The 17,341-nt window shown below is 50.1% G+C and overlaps 1 protein-coding gene across 1 annotated transcript in view; it reads right to left on the bottom strand.

The window, feature by feature from the left end:
- Nucleotides 1-15,091, bottom strand: part of LOC108796737 (U3 small nucleolar RNA-associated protein 14 homolog A-like) — a 27,466-nt gene extending 12,375 nt beyond the window's left edge. The window contains exons 1-8 of the mRNA XM_018568249.1: nt 15,077-15,091; nt 14,555-14,639; nt 14,124-14,194; nt 13,280-13,344; nt 7,811-7,953; nt 4,325-4,480; nt 3,187-3,306; nt 464-558 (exon numbers count right to left, since the gene is read on the bottom strand). Of these exons, the coding sequence (XP_018423751.1) occupies nt 464-558; nt 3,187-3,306; nt 4,325-4,480; nt 7,811-7,953; nt 13,280-13,344; nt 14,124-14,194; nt 14,555-14,614 (710 nt within the window). The 5' untranslated portion in view covers nt 14,615-14,639; nt 15,077-15,091. The remainder of the gene's footprint in view (nt 1-463; nt 559-3,186; nt 3,307-4,324; nt 4,481-7,810; nt 7,954-13,279; nt 13,345-14,123; nt 14,195-14,554; nt 14,640-15,076) is intronic.
- Between the last annotated feature and the right edge of the window lie 2,250 nt (nt 15,092-17,341).

The raw sequence follows: 17,341 nt of genomic DNA, 5'->3' as shown, positions 1-17,341 counted from the left end.
CCCGAGCTCCTCTCCATCAACCCTCCCGAGCTCCTCTCCATCAACCCTCCCGAGCTCCTCTCCATCAACCCTCCCGAGCTCCTCTCCATCAACCCTCCCGAGCTCCTCTCCATCAACTTTATATCCTCCTTCTGCCTTCACAATAGAAAACACAAAGAACACAATTTTGAAATGTGATTTAAATATTAAAGAAATAAAAGGGAGTAGAGGGGGGAGGCTTCCAATAGATACCTTCCACATTTTGTGTCTACTGGGGAGGATATGAAGGAAAGTCTCCCCAATGGGATATTATTGGCAAAGAAAAAAAAAATGGTTTTATGTCTAGCCAAAATCAAGCAGACGTGGAGAACCTTACAACAAGCCATCGGGCATTATAAGTCATGGTGATGTAATGCTTAACCTGTGAACGCATGGTGCAAGAGAAAGAAAATGTATCAGAAATAATTTAACAACACGCGATTACTTTTTGCTTTTAATCTTCTTCTCCCTTCGGGCTTTTGCCTCGTAGAAGGACTGCAGGGCGCGCGCTTTCTGGAGCTCAGCTCGCCGTAGCTTGGCCTAGAGAAAGACAAAAAACAAACCTTGAACAGTGATCCAAATCCACTTTGATTTCAAAACAAAACTCCGGGGAAAAAGAAGAGATTTAGCTTTGCATGGAAGTCCCCCTCCCCACCTGTAAGGGTTACCTGCTTGCTTTGCCTAGGGAATGATGACTACGGTGATATACTTACCTTATTCCACACTCACTTTGCAGCCAGTGCTCTCCTCCTCTTTATGATGCACAGGAATGTGATGAGGCCCTCAGCGTCCTCCTCTACAATACAGGACAGCTGGCCCTGGATTGCCTGGGATGACGTCAGAGTTGTGAGCAGTCGGGCAGCGAGGGTAAGAAGCATTGGGGACAAGTTGTACAAAGACGAGGAAAGCAGTGGGAGTAAGGCCAAGTATATGACCTTATTCATCATTCCCCAGACAAAATGCAGTTAACCCTTGCAGTGGGGAGGGGAACCCATAGCATGAGTAAATATTTTTTTCTCCCCAAAGTTGTGCAGCACAGTGGCGTAGTGGTTAACGCTTCTGCAGCACTGGGGGTCCCTGGTTCGAATCCCGGCCAGGTCGCTATCTACAAGGTGTTTGCATGTTCTCCCTGTGCTTGTGTGGGTTACCTCCGGCTACTCCGGTTTCCTCCCACACAAACATGCTGGAAGGTTAAATGGCCACTGTCTAAATTGGCCCTCATATGTATGCATGTGAGATAGGGACCTTAAGATTGTAAGCTCCTTTAGGGCAGGGACTGATGTGAATGTGCACTGTGTAAAACGCTATATAAATACCTGCAATAAAACAGATAAAGTTCAGCTTTAAAAGGACAACTATGGGGTCAGTGTTTTTCCCCATAGTTCTCCTTAGGGTAACGGGAGGACACAAACTAGCGTCCTCCCGTTACCCTAAGCTCAGTATACCGCGAGCTACAGCTCGCGGTATACTGAGACGCCGTAGACGGAGCGGATCCCGACGTAGATGACGTTACAAGGTGTTTGCATGTTCTCCCTGTGCTTGTGTGGGTTACCTCCGGCTACTCCGGTTTCCTCCCACACAAACATGCTGGAAGGTTAAATGGCCACTGTCTAAATTGGCCCTCATATGTATGCATGTGAGATAGGGACCTTAAGATTGTAAGCTCCTTTAGGGCAGGGACTGATGTGAATGTGCACTGTGTAAAACGCTATATAAATACCTGCAATAAAACAGATAAAGTTCAGCTTTAAAAGGACAACTATGGGGTCAGTGTTTTTCCCCATAGTTCTCCTTAGGGTAACGGGAGGACACAAACTAGCGTCCTCCCGTTACCCTAAGCTCAGTATACCGCGAGCTACAGCTCGCGGTATACTGAGACGCCGTAGACGGAGCGGATCCCGACGTAGATGACGGGATCCGCCCAGCTGCGTGAGTGACCCGCCCCCTCCCCCGTCCGTTCCGCTGGCAGATCGGAACGGGGAGAGGGGAATCCAGCCCCTCCCCCTGTCACGGCAGAGAGCCGTGACAGGATCGAGAGGTGAGCGAACGCCGGTATGTGTTCCCTCACCTCCCGATCTACTGAGCTGACCTGTGACAGTCTCATTGTCACAGGTCGGCTAGAACTATGAGGTGAGTGGAAATCACTCATCTCATAGTTCTCCTTTAAGAAAACTGTATTCATGTGCAGCGAGCCACTACTACAAGTTTCCACCAGAGGGCACCAAAGCCGACAAACTAAAAGGCAACAGATGCAGACAATCCAACTTTCACAATTATCTTCAAAGGTATGTGAACCCCAGCAAGGATCTTTTATTTGATTCCTTTTGGTGTCCTAAATAGATCACTGAGAGCGTTTTGTTATAACTGTGCAAAAATATACCCGTTTATCCTCCCAGGAATCTTATGAGATGATAACTCTCTGTGCTCTCTGCCTGTGCGGCTCTTTTATCAGTAACACTGTTCTTGGCTTTCTCCGAGGACTACAGAACCTCTCTATTTTATCAGGTTGGATTCTGTAGGCTTGTTTAGGTTGTCCTATACAAGAAAGGCAGGCGAGTGTTGTCACCCAAGGACAGGAGGTGTGTTACTGGTACGACCACCAAGTAAAAAAGCGTATAGGTAATTATGGTAGAAGAGACTCTGAAGGTCTGTAAAATCTCCCCCCCTGCCTGTCAGAACACCAGGATTACAATTAATATAAACTGCTGTCGAAATAGCCAACTCGTCGAGATCTCTAACTCGTGATATCACATCTGTTGGCGAATTTGACGAGATGGCGCAAGTCCGCCAGCCCTGGCAATTTTACAATTCTTGTCGACTTCCACAATTGCCGCAAATGCCGCTTCCCAATCCTCATCGAGTTCTCCAACTCCTGCCAGTGCCACCGGGTGTCCCCGTTGCAGGCAGATAACTTTACAGTGCTCTTGATGGGAGTTGGAGATCTGACCACACTGACCAATGAGAAGCTTCTTAGCACGGTTAAGTACGGTTTTGGTTAAAATAATTTTTTTGTATCAGGACAAGTAGATTGAGCCCCCTCCCCGCTTTAGTCCTTGGACAAGTTTTTTTTATTTTTTATTTCGGCACCTCGGCATTGGTACCATTTCTGAACGTTAGGTTTGCAGTAAGGTTTTTACATCATCACGCCGGAACAGCCCGTCGTCTCACCTCTTCCAGACTCATCGCCTTCAACGACTCCTCTTCCCGCGGCGTCAGTAAGGGGTCGGTGATTGGTTGATTGTTGCTTTGAAGGATGCCGAATATCTCCATCTCCAGAGGTGTGCGCGCCTGGGAAGAGAGAAGGGAGAGTGTCAGCGATGGGTAACCCTGGACGACAGACAATATTCCACCCGTGTATGAGGAATTCCTGGATTCTACAGCAGTCAGCTGATAACCTCGCATGGCCTCCAATACCATCTCTATATTAAAGACACTCAAATATATCTCTCCACAACTCACCCCCTTGGTGTCCTTCATCACTAATTTACTGACATATCAGTCTGGATGTCACAATACTTCCTAAAACTCAATTTTCCAAAAAGTTATCTCATGATATTTCCTTCTCCGTCCCCCAACTTTTCCATTGAAAACACAACTATCCATCCCTCCCCCCATGCCAAGGTCCTAGGTGTCTCGGACTCCTTGACTCGGACCTCACCTTTCTGTCCCACATCCAATCACTATCCAGATCCTGCCGCCTTCACCTTCGTAACATCTTCCAAATACGCCCCTTCCTCACCAATGAAACCGCGTAGCTACTCATCCACTCACTTGTTATCTCCAGTCTTGACTATTGTAACTCCCTCCTCATTGGCCTTTATACTCGGATGCCCTAAGAAGTGTCTGGGCAGCAACTTCACATAATTTCCTACAGGCTGCCAGGACTACACCTTCCATGATTCCTAGGCATAGTGTTGTGTCCTCGGGCAGAGGTGTGAGTTATGGGTAGTCGGGGTCGTTGATGGGCAAATTTCTAACTCTATAGCAGAGAACATAGGAAGAAAAGTAACTGTGTACACCGACATCTTTACATCAGCACAGTAGCACTGAGAACTACATGGGGGGGTGAGGGGACTGGTTAAACGCGTCCGATCCCTGGCACTGGGAATCAAGGAGGAAAGTGCATGGAAACAATGACTTTGAAGAAGAATATTGCAGTAAGTGGCAGGAATATCTTTTTGCAGACGGCTAAGAGGGAAGTGGTCCATGCCCTGGTTTTATTTACTGCGCGTATGCTTGAACTTGATCCAGTGGGATTACACACAGGTAAAAGACATCAAACTCTACGAGCAGATATAAAGCATACCTGCCACCCAGAAACCTTCTCCTCGATGCGGGTCGGTCTTAAAGTCTCATCGGCAAGTGGGAAGATCAGCTGCTCGGCCGCTCGGTTCTGCTTCACAATATGATCCCATTTGGCCACCTCTTCTGCTGCATTCTTGTAAGAAATCACTCTCTCGATCTGTTTAAAACAAAAATGGTTAAAAAGTGTCCGTCACTCCTGCAGCATATTCACTGATAAGGAGAATGTTAGAAAGGTTTACTGTATATTGGAAGAGTGATGTTGTAGACAGCCGAGATGTAATCTCTTACATAGTTACGTAGTATTTGGGGTTGAATAAAGACCTAAGTCCATCAAGTCCTACCTATTGCTGATGTGTGTACAGGCCCGGATTCCCCACAAGGCCACCGAGGCCCGGCCTCGGGGCGGCACGTAGCAGAGGGGCGGTAGCGCCGTGGAGTCCCCCGACGCCCAGAACATGTAGTGCCGGGCGGTAAGTGGGAAATCCGGCCATTCGTTTACAAGTGATTGCGGCGATGTCGCCACGATCACTTGTAATATGTGTGCAGTCCCCTGCCCCGCACCTACCTCTCTCCGCTGGTCTTCGGGACTCCGTCCTCCCCCGGCCGCCGAATCTCTCTCCTGTCCCTGCCGCCGATGTGGTTCCATTCTCCGTTGATTGGGGGGGGGAGGGGGGGCGGGCTGGTTGGCGGGGCGCATTGCGGAACCTGGCCTTGGGGCGGCAGGGAGAGCAAATCCGGCCCTGTGTGTGTATGTATAGGTCCATGTATCATCTCATTCTTAATAGTACCTGTACCCCTGTACATTACCGTCTCTCAGGAAATCGTCCAAAAGCTTCTTGAACGATTCCACACTCTTAGCTGAAATCACAGCATGTGGCAGCGAGTTCCAGACCCAAACCGCTCTTACTGTTACTGTTTTTTTCCACCTTTTCTTCCCCTGCACTCCCATCATCAGACGCAGACCAGTGTCAACTTTGTACAGTTTACCACTGGCCTGTGTGCATGCTGCACTGTAACTGCAGACAAGGAAGGCACCTCTTTCCCTACATTCATCTGATTCAATGTCTTTGCTGCAAGGAGCCATTACTGATGTTTCCCATGCTGCACTGCAACTACCTCAATCTTAGAAAGTAGAAAATACACATCTAGCGGGATTTGCGGTTTCTGCGACGTCTTCCTCATTCTCAACTGGATGTTAGGACATTCAGCAGCGTTAAAATCCTATTTATTGATCTGCTACTCTCTGGTTTTGACACATGCGGTGCCATCAAAACTCAATCAGTCCAACATATCTAATAAACATTGCCGGGAAGCATGAGAAAAACCATTGTGCAATGAAAGTTGCATTAAGCCAGCGACGGACAAATTAAGATGAAATTAAGGAGCCAGTCTGTCCAATCTGGGTGCCGGCTCCATTGACAACTACTAGAGAAAAATTCAAAAGTCAGGCGCCAGCTGGAATTTTCAAGGAGTATCGGCGACCCGGTTCCAGCAATTTGTCCAACCAAGTGGAAATAAACCATAAAGCGGAATAAACCGCAATCACCAAAATAGACAAGTTCTTAGTAAAAACACTGAAGGTTATGATAAGGCAATTGGTCAATAGTAGGGATGCACCGATACTGTTTCTTTCTGTATTGGAGTACGAGTACTGATATTTGGCTTTCAGTACTCGCCAGTACTGGTGCTTCCGCTGGCATGGACCCGGCTTCCTAATTGCCTGTGAACCCGACTATGTTGTTTGGCCGGCTCGATTGCGATTGGCCAGGAAACCCAGTGTCCCAGCCAATTAGGAAACAAGGTGGCAAGGATTCGCCTCCCTGATTGGCCGGGAAGCCAGCTCCATGCTGATTGGCTGGGAAAACTGGCTTCCCAGCCAACCAGCAACGAAGGAAGCCGGGTGGCATTATTCGTTCCCGATTGCCCAGGAACCCAGCTCCATGTTGCACTACAGCACTGCCGGTCAGGGGAAATCTTCCTCTGACCAGAAGATCCAGTATCGGGGAAGGTATCGGAGCAGTTTGGCTAGTACGAGTATTCACCCAAATACTCGGTACCGATACTAGTATCGGTGCATCCCTAGTCAACAGTCACAGAGGGTACCAGGAAGGAAAGCATCATGGCAGCCTTGCCTGGGATAGAAAAATGACGCAGCCTGGATGCCGGAATTGAAAGTAGGACTGCACGTGCACAGGTGACGTCACACAAAGAAGAACACAGCGGCATCTCCGCAAGGGGAACAGTCTGGAAGATCATGATAGCGCTGCGCAAACTGTTGGTGCTATATAAATCCTGTATAATAATAATATTGCTAAGTGCTATAAAAGGACTGTTGCTGTCAAGTTGCAAAGTATAGTTACTTCCACAGGTCCTGATCAGGTGCGGATCTGCAGACGCGGTGCTACTGATGCAGGGAGTTTTTGATGCGTTCCAGTTTAAAAAAAAAAAAAAAATTTGTTTTTGCTGGAGTGGGGCTGTCAGTATGTGAGCTGCAGTGCGTTTGGCGCGTTTTGCGTTTCCGGTCAGTTTCCTGACCGTACAAAATGTGACATGCATTATTTTTCTGTTGTAACCTCAACGGACTGCGCACGTGAGAACTGTAGCCCATAAAACACATAGGGATACATTGGGATGCATTTGTAGTGCAGGAGCGTACGGATCAGGTCAGCACAGAAAACGGACGTCGTCCTTAGGGCTCATTCAGACGTGCGTGCACACAGTCTGCGACCAAGTATGGGCACCCGGACCTGCGCAGAATCGGGTGAACGTATGACCGCATGTAATTGCATGAAGCCGAGTCCTCCCATAGGGAAGAACAGGCTGCTGCGCAAAATTACACACAACACCTCTCCCTTTCCGGGATCAGATCTGTTTTTGTGGGTGTTCACGCCTTGCACGCTCGTCTGACTGAGCCCTTAAAAGGAGAACTATGAGGAGGTGCTTTTCACTCACCTCATAGTTCTAGCCGACCTGTGACAATGAAACTGTCACAGGTCGGCTCAGTAGATTGGGAGGTGAGCAGACACATACCGGCGTTCGCTCACCTCTCGATCCTGTCACTGCTCTCTGCCGTGACAGTGGAGGGGCTGGATTCCCCCCTCCCCGCTCCGATCCACCAGCACTGACTGGCGGAACGGACGGGGGAGGGGGCGGGTACAGCTGGCTCTGCCTCTAGATAGGCAGAGCCAGCTGTCAGTCACACAGCTGGGCAGATCCCGGCACAAATTGTCGGGATCCGCTTCAGCTGCGGCGTCTCAGTATATAGGGAGCTACAGCTCGCGGTATACTGAGCTTAGGGTGACGGGAGGACGCTAGTTTGTGTCCTCCCGTTACCCTGAGAACTATGGGGAAAATACTTAACCCCATAGGTTCTCCTTTAAGTACATACAGAATCTCGAGGACCACACGGATGGATGAATGGTTACAATAATGACACATTTGAAGGAAAACATTTAATAAAATTGATGAAATAAGGGAAGTCGGTTACCTTCTGTGTCTCCTCGTTGCTCAGGGGAAGCTCCACACTCTTCTTGTCTTTCAGCTTGTTTAGTTGCTTCTTCACGGTAGACAGGGAGGCGGTTTTCTTGATGGGTGCAATGAGATCGGACAGAGAGATCTTCTCCCCAGCTCCTGAGAACACCAACAAAGTGCGGTCAGTAGAGAGCACTGAGATCCGGCTTATCACAAAGTGGACAAAACGGTGCCGACTGACAGGTTGGCTTTTTCTAAATCTTACACTCCAGCAGTGAGATAAGCCTTCCAGAACATCCTGTGGCCAGCACATGACCCAATGGAGGTTTTATTATCCGTGTGTGCAAAATAAATCTTTATTAGAGCAAAACAAATTCACAAACCCAAAGTGAAGCACATCGCTCACTGCAAAACCCAACTCCTAGTCTTCCAACATGTTTCATCCCAACAGGGGCTTCATCAGGGGCCTGACAGTGAGCAATGTGCTTTCCCGTTTACCTTTAGCTCTTTGTGAAGCTTTTTTTGGATGCAAAGAAAAAAAAAAAAACACACACCCAGCAGATGTGCAGCTTTTCTCTGTCTACAATTGGTCAGCTTGGGCTGCATTAAAAAGGAGTCTATGGGGTTAAGGCTTTTCCCCATAGTTCTCCTTAGGGTAACGGGAGGACACAAACTAGCGTCCTCCCGTCACCCTAGGCTCAGTATAGCGCGAGCTGTAGCTCGCGGTATACTGAGACGCCGCAGCTGAAGCGGATCCCGACAATTGTGCCGGGATCCGCCCAGCTGCGTGACCGACAGCTGGCTCTGTCTATCTAGAGGCAGAGCCAGCTGTACCCTCCCCTGTCCGTTCTGCCAGTCAGCGCTGGCGGATCGGAGCGGGGAGGTGGGAATCCAGCCCCTCCCCCTGTCAAGGCAGAGAGCCGTAACAGGATCGAGAGGTGAGCGAACGCCGGTATGTGTCCGCTCACCTCCCGATCTACTGAGCCAACCTGTGACAACCTCATTGTCACAGGTCGGCTAGAACTAGTGAAAAGCACTGCCCTCATAGTTCTCCTTTAAACCCTGCATTCCACCCACCAACTGGCACTGCCGGAAGCCCAAGAACTGTTGTCGCACCACACCTCCTCCAGCCACTTGCACAACCCCAGAAGGTTGAAGACAGGGCAAGGGCTTGGAAGGGCAATAATGCCCGGGATCCTCGGGAGTCAACCCCCTGTAATAGGGGGGAAGCGTTTCAGGGGTACCTCTGACAAAAAAGACATCAAGGCTTCAGGCAGCCATAACCCAGCAGAGCTGCATCAGAGGGGGACCGCTGACCCAACGGCCATCCGGTCAGGAAAGAAAATAACAAATGTTGTGAAGTCCTGGACGTAGGAAACACAATCTGAACTGAGGGACAAGGGGGACGGGAGGGGTTTTTGAACTGTTCCATTAGTGTTTCCTGTAGAGGGAGGAACGAGTCATCTCAGGTTGCTGTCCTTGGAGATGATCGGGGAAAATATGCATCTAAATAAATTTAAGTGCACACAAACACACTATAATATCCGACTTTTTAATACAAAAGAGGAGCTTGCATCGAGTAAATAGATACTAAACAAGCCAAGCTTCAAAATTGAGTGTGCCAGTGAGCCCCCTGTGCGATAGCATATTGCTGGAGACCCAGGGGTCAGCCTAAAGGAGACATTAGACCCCTAATGTCTCCTATGGACCCCAATTAAGTTGATCAAGAACAGAGGGTGCTTGATCAGCTTCTTCCCTGACCACAGTGGCCGGGGAATGACAGCTCAGAAATGGAAGCGATACATCCTCATAGTTTCCGGCTTCGTTCACCAGAGGGGACGTCCTTTTGTTGATCTCCCTCCTCTCTAATCACCGACCCTCACCATGGCTGTCCCAGGCACCCAGAAGGAGCGGAGTCTGGGATATGTGGCTGGGGTAGTCATGCAGGGACACCTTTTGGGTGGGGGATTGTAGAAGTGATCGGGTGGCTGTATATAGCTTCTACCAGAAAGCCGACAGTCAACTGAGGGAGTGTAAAAAAACTCCCAGCTGCTACAGCAGCCCGAGGTCCAGTCACAGCTCACTGCTGCCACCAATGTGGTATTTGCACCCATGGTAAAGAATGAAGAAGTCCAGGCAAAAAAATATCTTAAATCTTGCAGTGGGGCTACCCCTGCACCACAGGGAGTTAAAGGAGAACTATGAGGGGGGTGCTTTTCACTCACCTTATAGTTCTAGCCGACCTGTGACAATGAGACTGTCACAGGTCGGCTCAGTATCGGGAGGACACAAACTAGCGTCCTCCCGTCACCCTAGGCTCAGTATAGCGCGAGCTGTAGCTCGCGGTATACTGAGACGCCGCAGCTGAAGCGGATCCCGACAATTGTGCCGGGATCCGCCCAGCTGCGTGACCGACAGCTGGCTCTGTCTATCTAGAGGCAGAGCCAGCTGTACCCTCCCCTGTCCGTTCTGCCAGTCAGCGCTGGCGGATCGGAGCGGGGAGGTGGGAATCCAGCCCCTCCCCCTGTCAAGGCAGAGAGCCGTAACAGGATCGAGAGGTGAGCGAACGCCGGTATGTGTCCGCTCACCTCCCGATCTACTGAGCCAACCTGTGACAACCTCATTGTCACAGGTCGGCTAGAACTAGTGAAAAGCACTGCCCTCATAGTTCTCCTTTAAACCCTGCATTCCACCCACCAACTGGCACTGCCGGAAGCCCAAGAACTGTTGTCGCACCACACCTCCTCCAGCCACTTGCACAACCCCAGAAGGTTGAAGACAGGGCAAGGGCTTGGAAGGGCAATAATGCCCGGGATCCTCGGGAGTCAACCCCCTGTAATAGGGGGGAAGCGTTTCAGGGGTACCTCTGACAAAAAAGACATCAAGGCTTCAGGCAGCCATAACCCAGCAGAGCTGCATCAGAGGGGGACCGCTGACCCAACGGCCATCCGGTCAGGAAAGAAAATAACAAATGTTGTGAAGTCCTGGACGTAGGAAACACAATCTGAACTGAGGGACAAGGGGGACGGGAGGGGTTTTTGAACTGTTCCATTAGTGTTTCCTGTAGAGGGAGGAACGAGTCATCTCAGGTTGCTGTCCTTGGAGATGATCGGGGAAAATATGCATCTAAATAAATTTAAGTGCACACAAACACACTATAATATCCGACTTTTTAATACAAAAGAGGAGCTTGCATCGAGTAAATAGATACTAAACAAGCCAAGCTTCAAAATTGAGTGTGCCAGTGAGCCCCCTGTGCGATAGCATATTGCTGGAGACCCAGGGGTCAGCCTAAAGGAGACATTAGACCCCTAATGTCTCCTATGGACCCCAATTAAGTTGATCAAGAACAGAGGGTGCTTGATCAGCTTCTTCCCTGACCACAGTGGCCGGGGAATGACAGCTCAGAAATGGAAGCGATACATCCTCATAGTTTCCGGCTTCGTTCACCAGAGGGGACGTCCTTTTGTTGATCTCCCTCCTCTCTAATCACCGACCCTCACCATGGCTGTCCCAGGCACCCAGAAGGAGCGGAGTCTGGGATATGTGGCTGGGGTAGTCATGCAGGGACACCTTTTGGGTGGGGGATTGTAGAAGTGATCGGGTGGCTGTATATAGCTTCTACCAGAAAGCCGACAGTCAACTGAGGGAGTGTAAAAAAACTCCCAGCTGCTACAGCAGCCCGAGGTCCAGTCACAGCTCACTGCTGCCACCAATGTGGTATTTGCACCCATGGTAAAGAATGAAGAAGTCCAGGCAAAAAAATATCTTAAATCTTGCAGTGGGGCTACCCCTGCACCACAGGGAGTTAAAGGAGAACTATGAGGGGGGTGCTTTTCACTCACCTTATAGTTCTAGCCGACCTGTGACAATGAGACTGTCACAGGTCGGCTCAGTAGATCGGGAGGTGAGCGAACAAATACCGGCGTTCGCTCACCTCTCGATTCTGTCACGGCTCTCTGCCGTGACAGGGGAGGGGCTGGATTCCCCCCTCCCCGCTCCGATCCGCCAGCTCTGACTGGTGGAACGGACGGGGGAGGGTACAGCTGGCTCTGCCTCTAGATAGGCAGAGCCAGCTGTCAGTCACGCAGCTGGGCGGATCCAGACATAATTGTCGGGATCTGCTTCAGCTGCGGCGTCTCAGTATACCGCGAGCAGCAGCCCGCGGTATACTGAGCCTAGGGTGACGGGAGGACGCTAGTTTGTGTCCTCCCCTTACCCTAAGGAGAACTATGGGGAAAAGCCCTAACCCCATAGTTCTCCTTTAAGCTCACTCAAACCTCTCAGACGGCTGGCTGTTAAACCTCTTTCTGGAGCCTCGCTCACCCTCCATGCCAGCAGTCTAAGGTCCTGCGAGTCATCAAGTTCTATACAGTGTATAGCAGCGATTCTCACCCTGTGTAACCTCAGGACTCACCTTTGTCCTTGGTCACTAAGTCGTGACCCAAGTCTGCACTGCAATGGAACGCAAGGCATTAGGGTACCGCACATTACGGTGCGGGTGTACGAACTGTGGGTGGGAGGTGCGTGTGGGGTACCATATAAATGAATGGCAATGCAAAACACCTCCCACATCAGAATGCACGGTAGGTGCCATTGCGTAGTACAGTGCGTTAATCGCAAAGTACTATGCGTTTATTGCACTGTGCTAGTGTGAACGGGCCCCCCAAAACACTGACAGCCATACACAACCACAGACACAATCTCACACACACACACTCCAAAAAATATTTTATTTAAAGGTCCACCCAGTCTCCCTACTTTACAAGAAGTGGAGTGGATCCTCAGCCTGGGGTCGAGTGTGGGCTCCTGTGCTGAGACGCAGCTCCAGCCATATGTGCATTGCTTGTACAGCTCCCTTGCGCATCCTGTAGAGGTGCCAGAATGTGATGTCACCATGGCACCACTATAGGACACGTGAGGGAGCAGTAAGCATTGCAGTATGGATGGAGCTCACTCATGGCCATAGCCCCATCCCACCTCAAACTGACACACGGTGCTGGACACCATATGAATGACTGCTTGGCATGAGAACTGACAGTGGTGCGCTAGGGGGAGGCTGAGGAGCTTCTCACCTAGCGCAGTGGAAGGCACGCGGTGACCCACTGAACACAGGGGCGCGACCCACTGAACACAGGGGCGCGACCCACTTTTGGGCACCAGTTGAGAACCAAGGGTGTATAGGATGCGAGGACGCTGAAGGACATACCGTTGCTGGAGGGACCATTCATTGTCAAAGTATCAGTAAAAAAACAAATTCAATGAAGTGAACATCTAGAAAGAAAAAAAAGGACCTCCAGCATCACTGTGAATGGACATATTTCCTGCTGTTTACGACAGCCAATCGGGAGCCAGCCCCAGCAAAGAGGATCCAGGGACACCTTCACTGAACTCACACACCTCAGTCAGCACACAGCACCGCAGAATATGTCAGCGCTATACAAATGTGTAAAATGATAATAAAAGAATATAAAAAGGGTCCAACCTTCCGAGCTGATGCCGAATTCAGACACTTGTAGACTCGCCTCTGTGCGCTCCGCCAACCTCCGCCTGTTATAGAGGGGGATAAAAACAATGGCTTAATATACATCATAAGGATTTCTGCCACTGGATTGTTTTGAAGTGGAGCAGCTGTAGAGAAGTATATAAGGGGGCGAGTATAAAACAATCACCATGTATTTGTGGAATCGTCTCAATACTGATATAGGCTGGGCTTGAAACATTTTAGGGTGTCTCTCCAGTCAGTCAAAAATGTCAGCATGACCGGACTGTAGCCTTGCAATCTATGCTAAAGGAGAACTATGAGGTGAATACTTCTCACTCACCTCATAGTTCCAGCCGACCTGTGACAATGAGACTGTCACAGGTCGGCTCAGTAGATCGGGAGGTGAGCGAACACATACCGGCGTTCGCTCACCTCTCGATCCTGTCACAGCTCTCTGCCGTGACAGGGGAGGGACTGGATTCCCGCCTCCCCGCTCCCATCCTCCAGCGCTGACTGGCGGAACGGACGGGGGAGGGGGTGGGTACAGCTGGCTCTGCCTCTAGATAGGCAGAGCCAGCTGTCACTCACGCAGCTGGGCGGATCCAGACATAATTGTCGGGATCCGCTTCAGCTGCGGCGTCTCAGTATACCGCGAGCTGCGGTATACTGAGCCTAGGGTGACGGGAGGACGCTAGTTTGTGTCCTCCCGTTACCCTAAGGAGAACTATGGGGAAAAGACTTAACCCCATAGTTCTCCTTTAAGTAATGAATATTAAACTCCTGGATAATGACGTCTCATTCTACTCAGCGCTCTGGAGATGCTCAGAGGGAACGTGGGTCTGACCTGTTCTTCCCATCCAGGGAGGAGATGGCTTCCAGCAGCTTCCGGTGTTTGCGCTCCGAGTCGCTATCCTCCTCCTGCTAAAACACAACAATGTGAATGGGACGTCCGGGACCACAATGTATTCATAGACAGATGTCGGGGAGCTCCTCTGGGTTTTAAGGGTTTATCTTTCTACTCAGCAGCTGTACAAGCGCTCATCAATCAGAGGGGAGTGAGGTGAATGTCTAATAAGTGAGGTGAATGTCTAATGGAATCTACGACATGGAAGGGTAAAGCCATCTACTCCACGCACTACTGGCCCTGACACATGTGAAACAAGCATTCCGCTATTGGGGTGAATGATAACATGAAAACCTGGAGCCTTTGCTCTCTATTTTAAGGCCATTGAAGGGCGGGAGCTCTGGAGGGGTAAATGACGTAAATGCGCTCACCTCATCCTCGCTGGCGCTCAGGGGGCCCTCCGCCACAAACAGATCTTCCTCGTCCTCCATGGTGCGTCGTATCAGGATGGCGCCACTGGAAAAGACAAGCAGTGAGAAGCGTTACCTGGGCAGTCTGTCTGCCATACACCCCCGTCTATGGCATCAATTCCCTCCCCCGCTGCAACCCCAGTCACTGTCTATCCATCAGTGATCACCCCTTTGGGGTGACTCTCAGGTCTTGGTGCCATCACCCCATTATCTCATCAGACAGGCATGAAGTGTCATCACATAACAGGCTCACTGATGACAGGTCCTCTTTACACACATACTAAATTGGAATAATGCATTATGCTGGCAAAGGCCTCCATCATGTCCAACCCTAGGGCCAGTACCAGGGGCCACACCAACCCCCGAAGGCTGCGCTCCATGGGACCTCTGCAGCACCAACAGAACTACAAGTCCCAGAGTGCCTTCCATGCACAGAGTTGTAACGTCCCAACATCATATACCAGGAGCTTTTCCTCCACTCACCCTACACGTGGGAGCCGGGAGCCGTAAACCGAGCGCTTCCTCTCCCGGCCAGGACTGTCGCACTTCCAGCTGTCAGGGGTTTCCGAGGTCCCGCAAAGCAGAGAGCCGTAAAGCGCGTCCACCTCTGCCAGGACTGTCGCGCCGTCGACCTCACCATCTGCGCTTGCGCACCACCGGGATTAACGCATGCGCGTCCCCCACGGGCATTTACAATGATCACGTGATCAAGTCAAATGGTTCGCTGGGATAGATAAAGTATGTTAAAAACAGTAAATCAAGGCAATGCGTATTTCATAAAGTTGTCATTTATTTTACTTACAATGAACTAAAATGTTTATTTTTGAGTTTCCATCATTTTTGATCATGTGATGAGGAATGCGAGATGACGTCACTGCACATGGATGACGCAAATCTCTGAGGATAGGTTCACACCTAGGCGATGTATCGCGCAGAACACCAATTTGCATTGAACTCAATGGAGGCTGTTCACACCAGCTGTGTTTGCAGTTTGTTGCGCGGACGAAACCTCCTGTCGCGCGGTTTGGGTCCCATAGACATCTCCATGCATTGAAAACATTGTGGTTTTCAAAGAACAGTTCCGCAAGCTCGCCAGCTAAATCGCCTAGGCGTGAACATAGCCAGAGGCACCTCATTGTTCAAAAATATAGCAGCGGGTGACATCTATGAGGGGAAATCTATGAAGATCAGCTGGAAGTTGACGTTTCTTCTGTTTCATGAGGATGTCCTCTGTCTTTAATCTACCTGGGAGGCTGTCCTCTGTTTTCATTCTACCTAAGAGCATCTCTGTTGTCTTTATCCCTACCAGGAGGGTCTCCTCTGTCCTAATTCCACCCAGGGGGTGTCCTTCAACTTAATTTTACCCAGGAGGATGTCCTCTGTCTTCATCCCTCCCAGGAGGGTCTCCTATGTCCTAATTCTACCCACGAATATGTCCTCTGTCTTCATCCCACCCAGGAGGGCCTCCTATGTCCTAATTCCACCCAGGAATATGTCCTCTGTCTTCATCCCACCCAGGAGGGCCTCCTATGTCCTAATTCCACCCAGGAATATGTCCTCTGTCTTCATCCCACCCAGGAGGGCCTCCTATGTCCTAATTCCACCCAGGAATATGTCCTCTGTCTTCATCCCACCCAGGAGGGCCTCCTATGTCCTAATTCCACCCAGGAATATGTCCTCTGTCTTCATCCCACCCAGGAGGGCCTCCTATGTCCTAATTCCACCCAGGAATATGTCCTCTGTCTTCATCCCACCCAGGAGGGCCTCCTATGTCCTAATTCCACCCAGGAATATGTCCTCTGTCTTCATCCCACCCAGGAGGGCCTCCTATGTCCTAATTCCACCCAGGAATATGTCCTCTGTCTTCATCCCACCCAGGAGGGCCTCCTATGTCCTAATTCCACCCAGGAATATGTCCTCTGTCTTCATCCCTCCCAGGAGGGTCTCCTAAGTCCTAATTCCACCCAGGAATATGTCCTCTGTCTTCATCCCACCCAGGAGGGCCTCCTATGTCCTAATTCCACCCAGGAATATGTCCTCTGTCTTCATCCCTACCAGGAGGGTCTCCTCTGTCCTAATTCCACCCAGGAGGATGTCCTTCAACTTAATTTTACCCAGGAGGATGTCCTCTGTCTTCATCCCTATCAGGAGGATCTCCGCTGTTCCAATTCCACCCAGAAGGATGTCCTTTAACTTAATTTTACCCAGGAGGATGTCCTCTGTCTTTATCTCTACCAGAAGTATATCCTCTGTCCTAATTCCACCCAGGAAGATCTCCTATGTCCTAATTCCACCCAGGAATATGTCCTCTGTCTTCATCCCTACCAGGAGGGTCTCCTCTGTCCTAATTCCACCCAGGAGGATGTCCTTCAACTTAATTTTACCCAGGAGGATGTCCTCTGTCTTCATCCCTATCAGGAGGATCTCCGCTGTTCCAATTCCACCCAGAAGGATGTCCTTTAACTTAATTTTACCCAGGAGGATGTCCTCTGTCTTTATCTCTACCAGAAGTATCTCCTCTGTCCTAATTCCACCCAGGAAGATGCCCTCTGTTGTCATCTCTCCCAGTATAACATCCTCTATCTATGCCACCTAGGAGGTTTTTCTTTGTCTTGATCCCTCCCAGGAGGATTGCTCTGTCTTTATCTCTCCCAGGAGGATCTCCTCGGACTTTAAGCATTCTAGGAGGAAGTCCTCTGTCTTTATCTGTTTCAGGAGGATGTCCTCTGACTGTATTCCATCCAGGAG

Source organism: Nanorana parkeri, unplaced genomic scaffold (assembly GCF_000935625.1).
Source record: "Nanorana parkeri isolate BGI_ZX_2015 unplaced genomic scaffold, ASM93562v1 scaffold1162, whole genome shotgun sequence".
Classification (NCBI taxonomy): domain Eukaryota; kingdom Metazoa; phylum Chordata; class Amphibia; order Anura; family Dicroglossidae; genus Nanorana; species Nanorana parkeri.
Note: the sequence above shows the minus strand (reverse complement) of the source record. Positions and strands in the feature narration are given on the sequence as shown.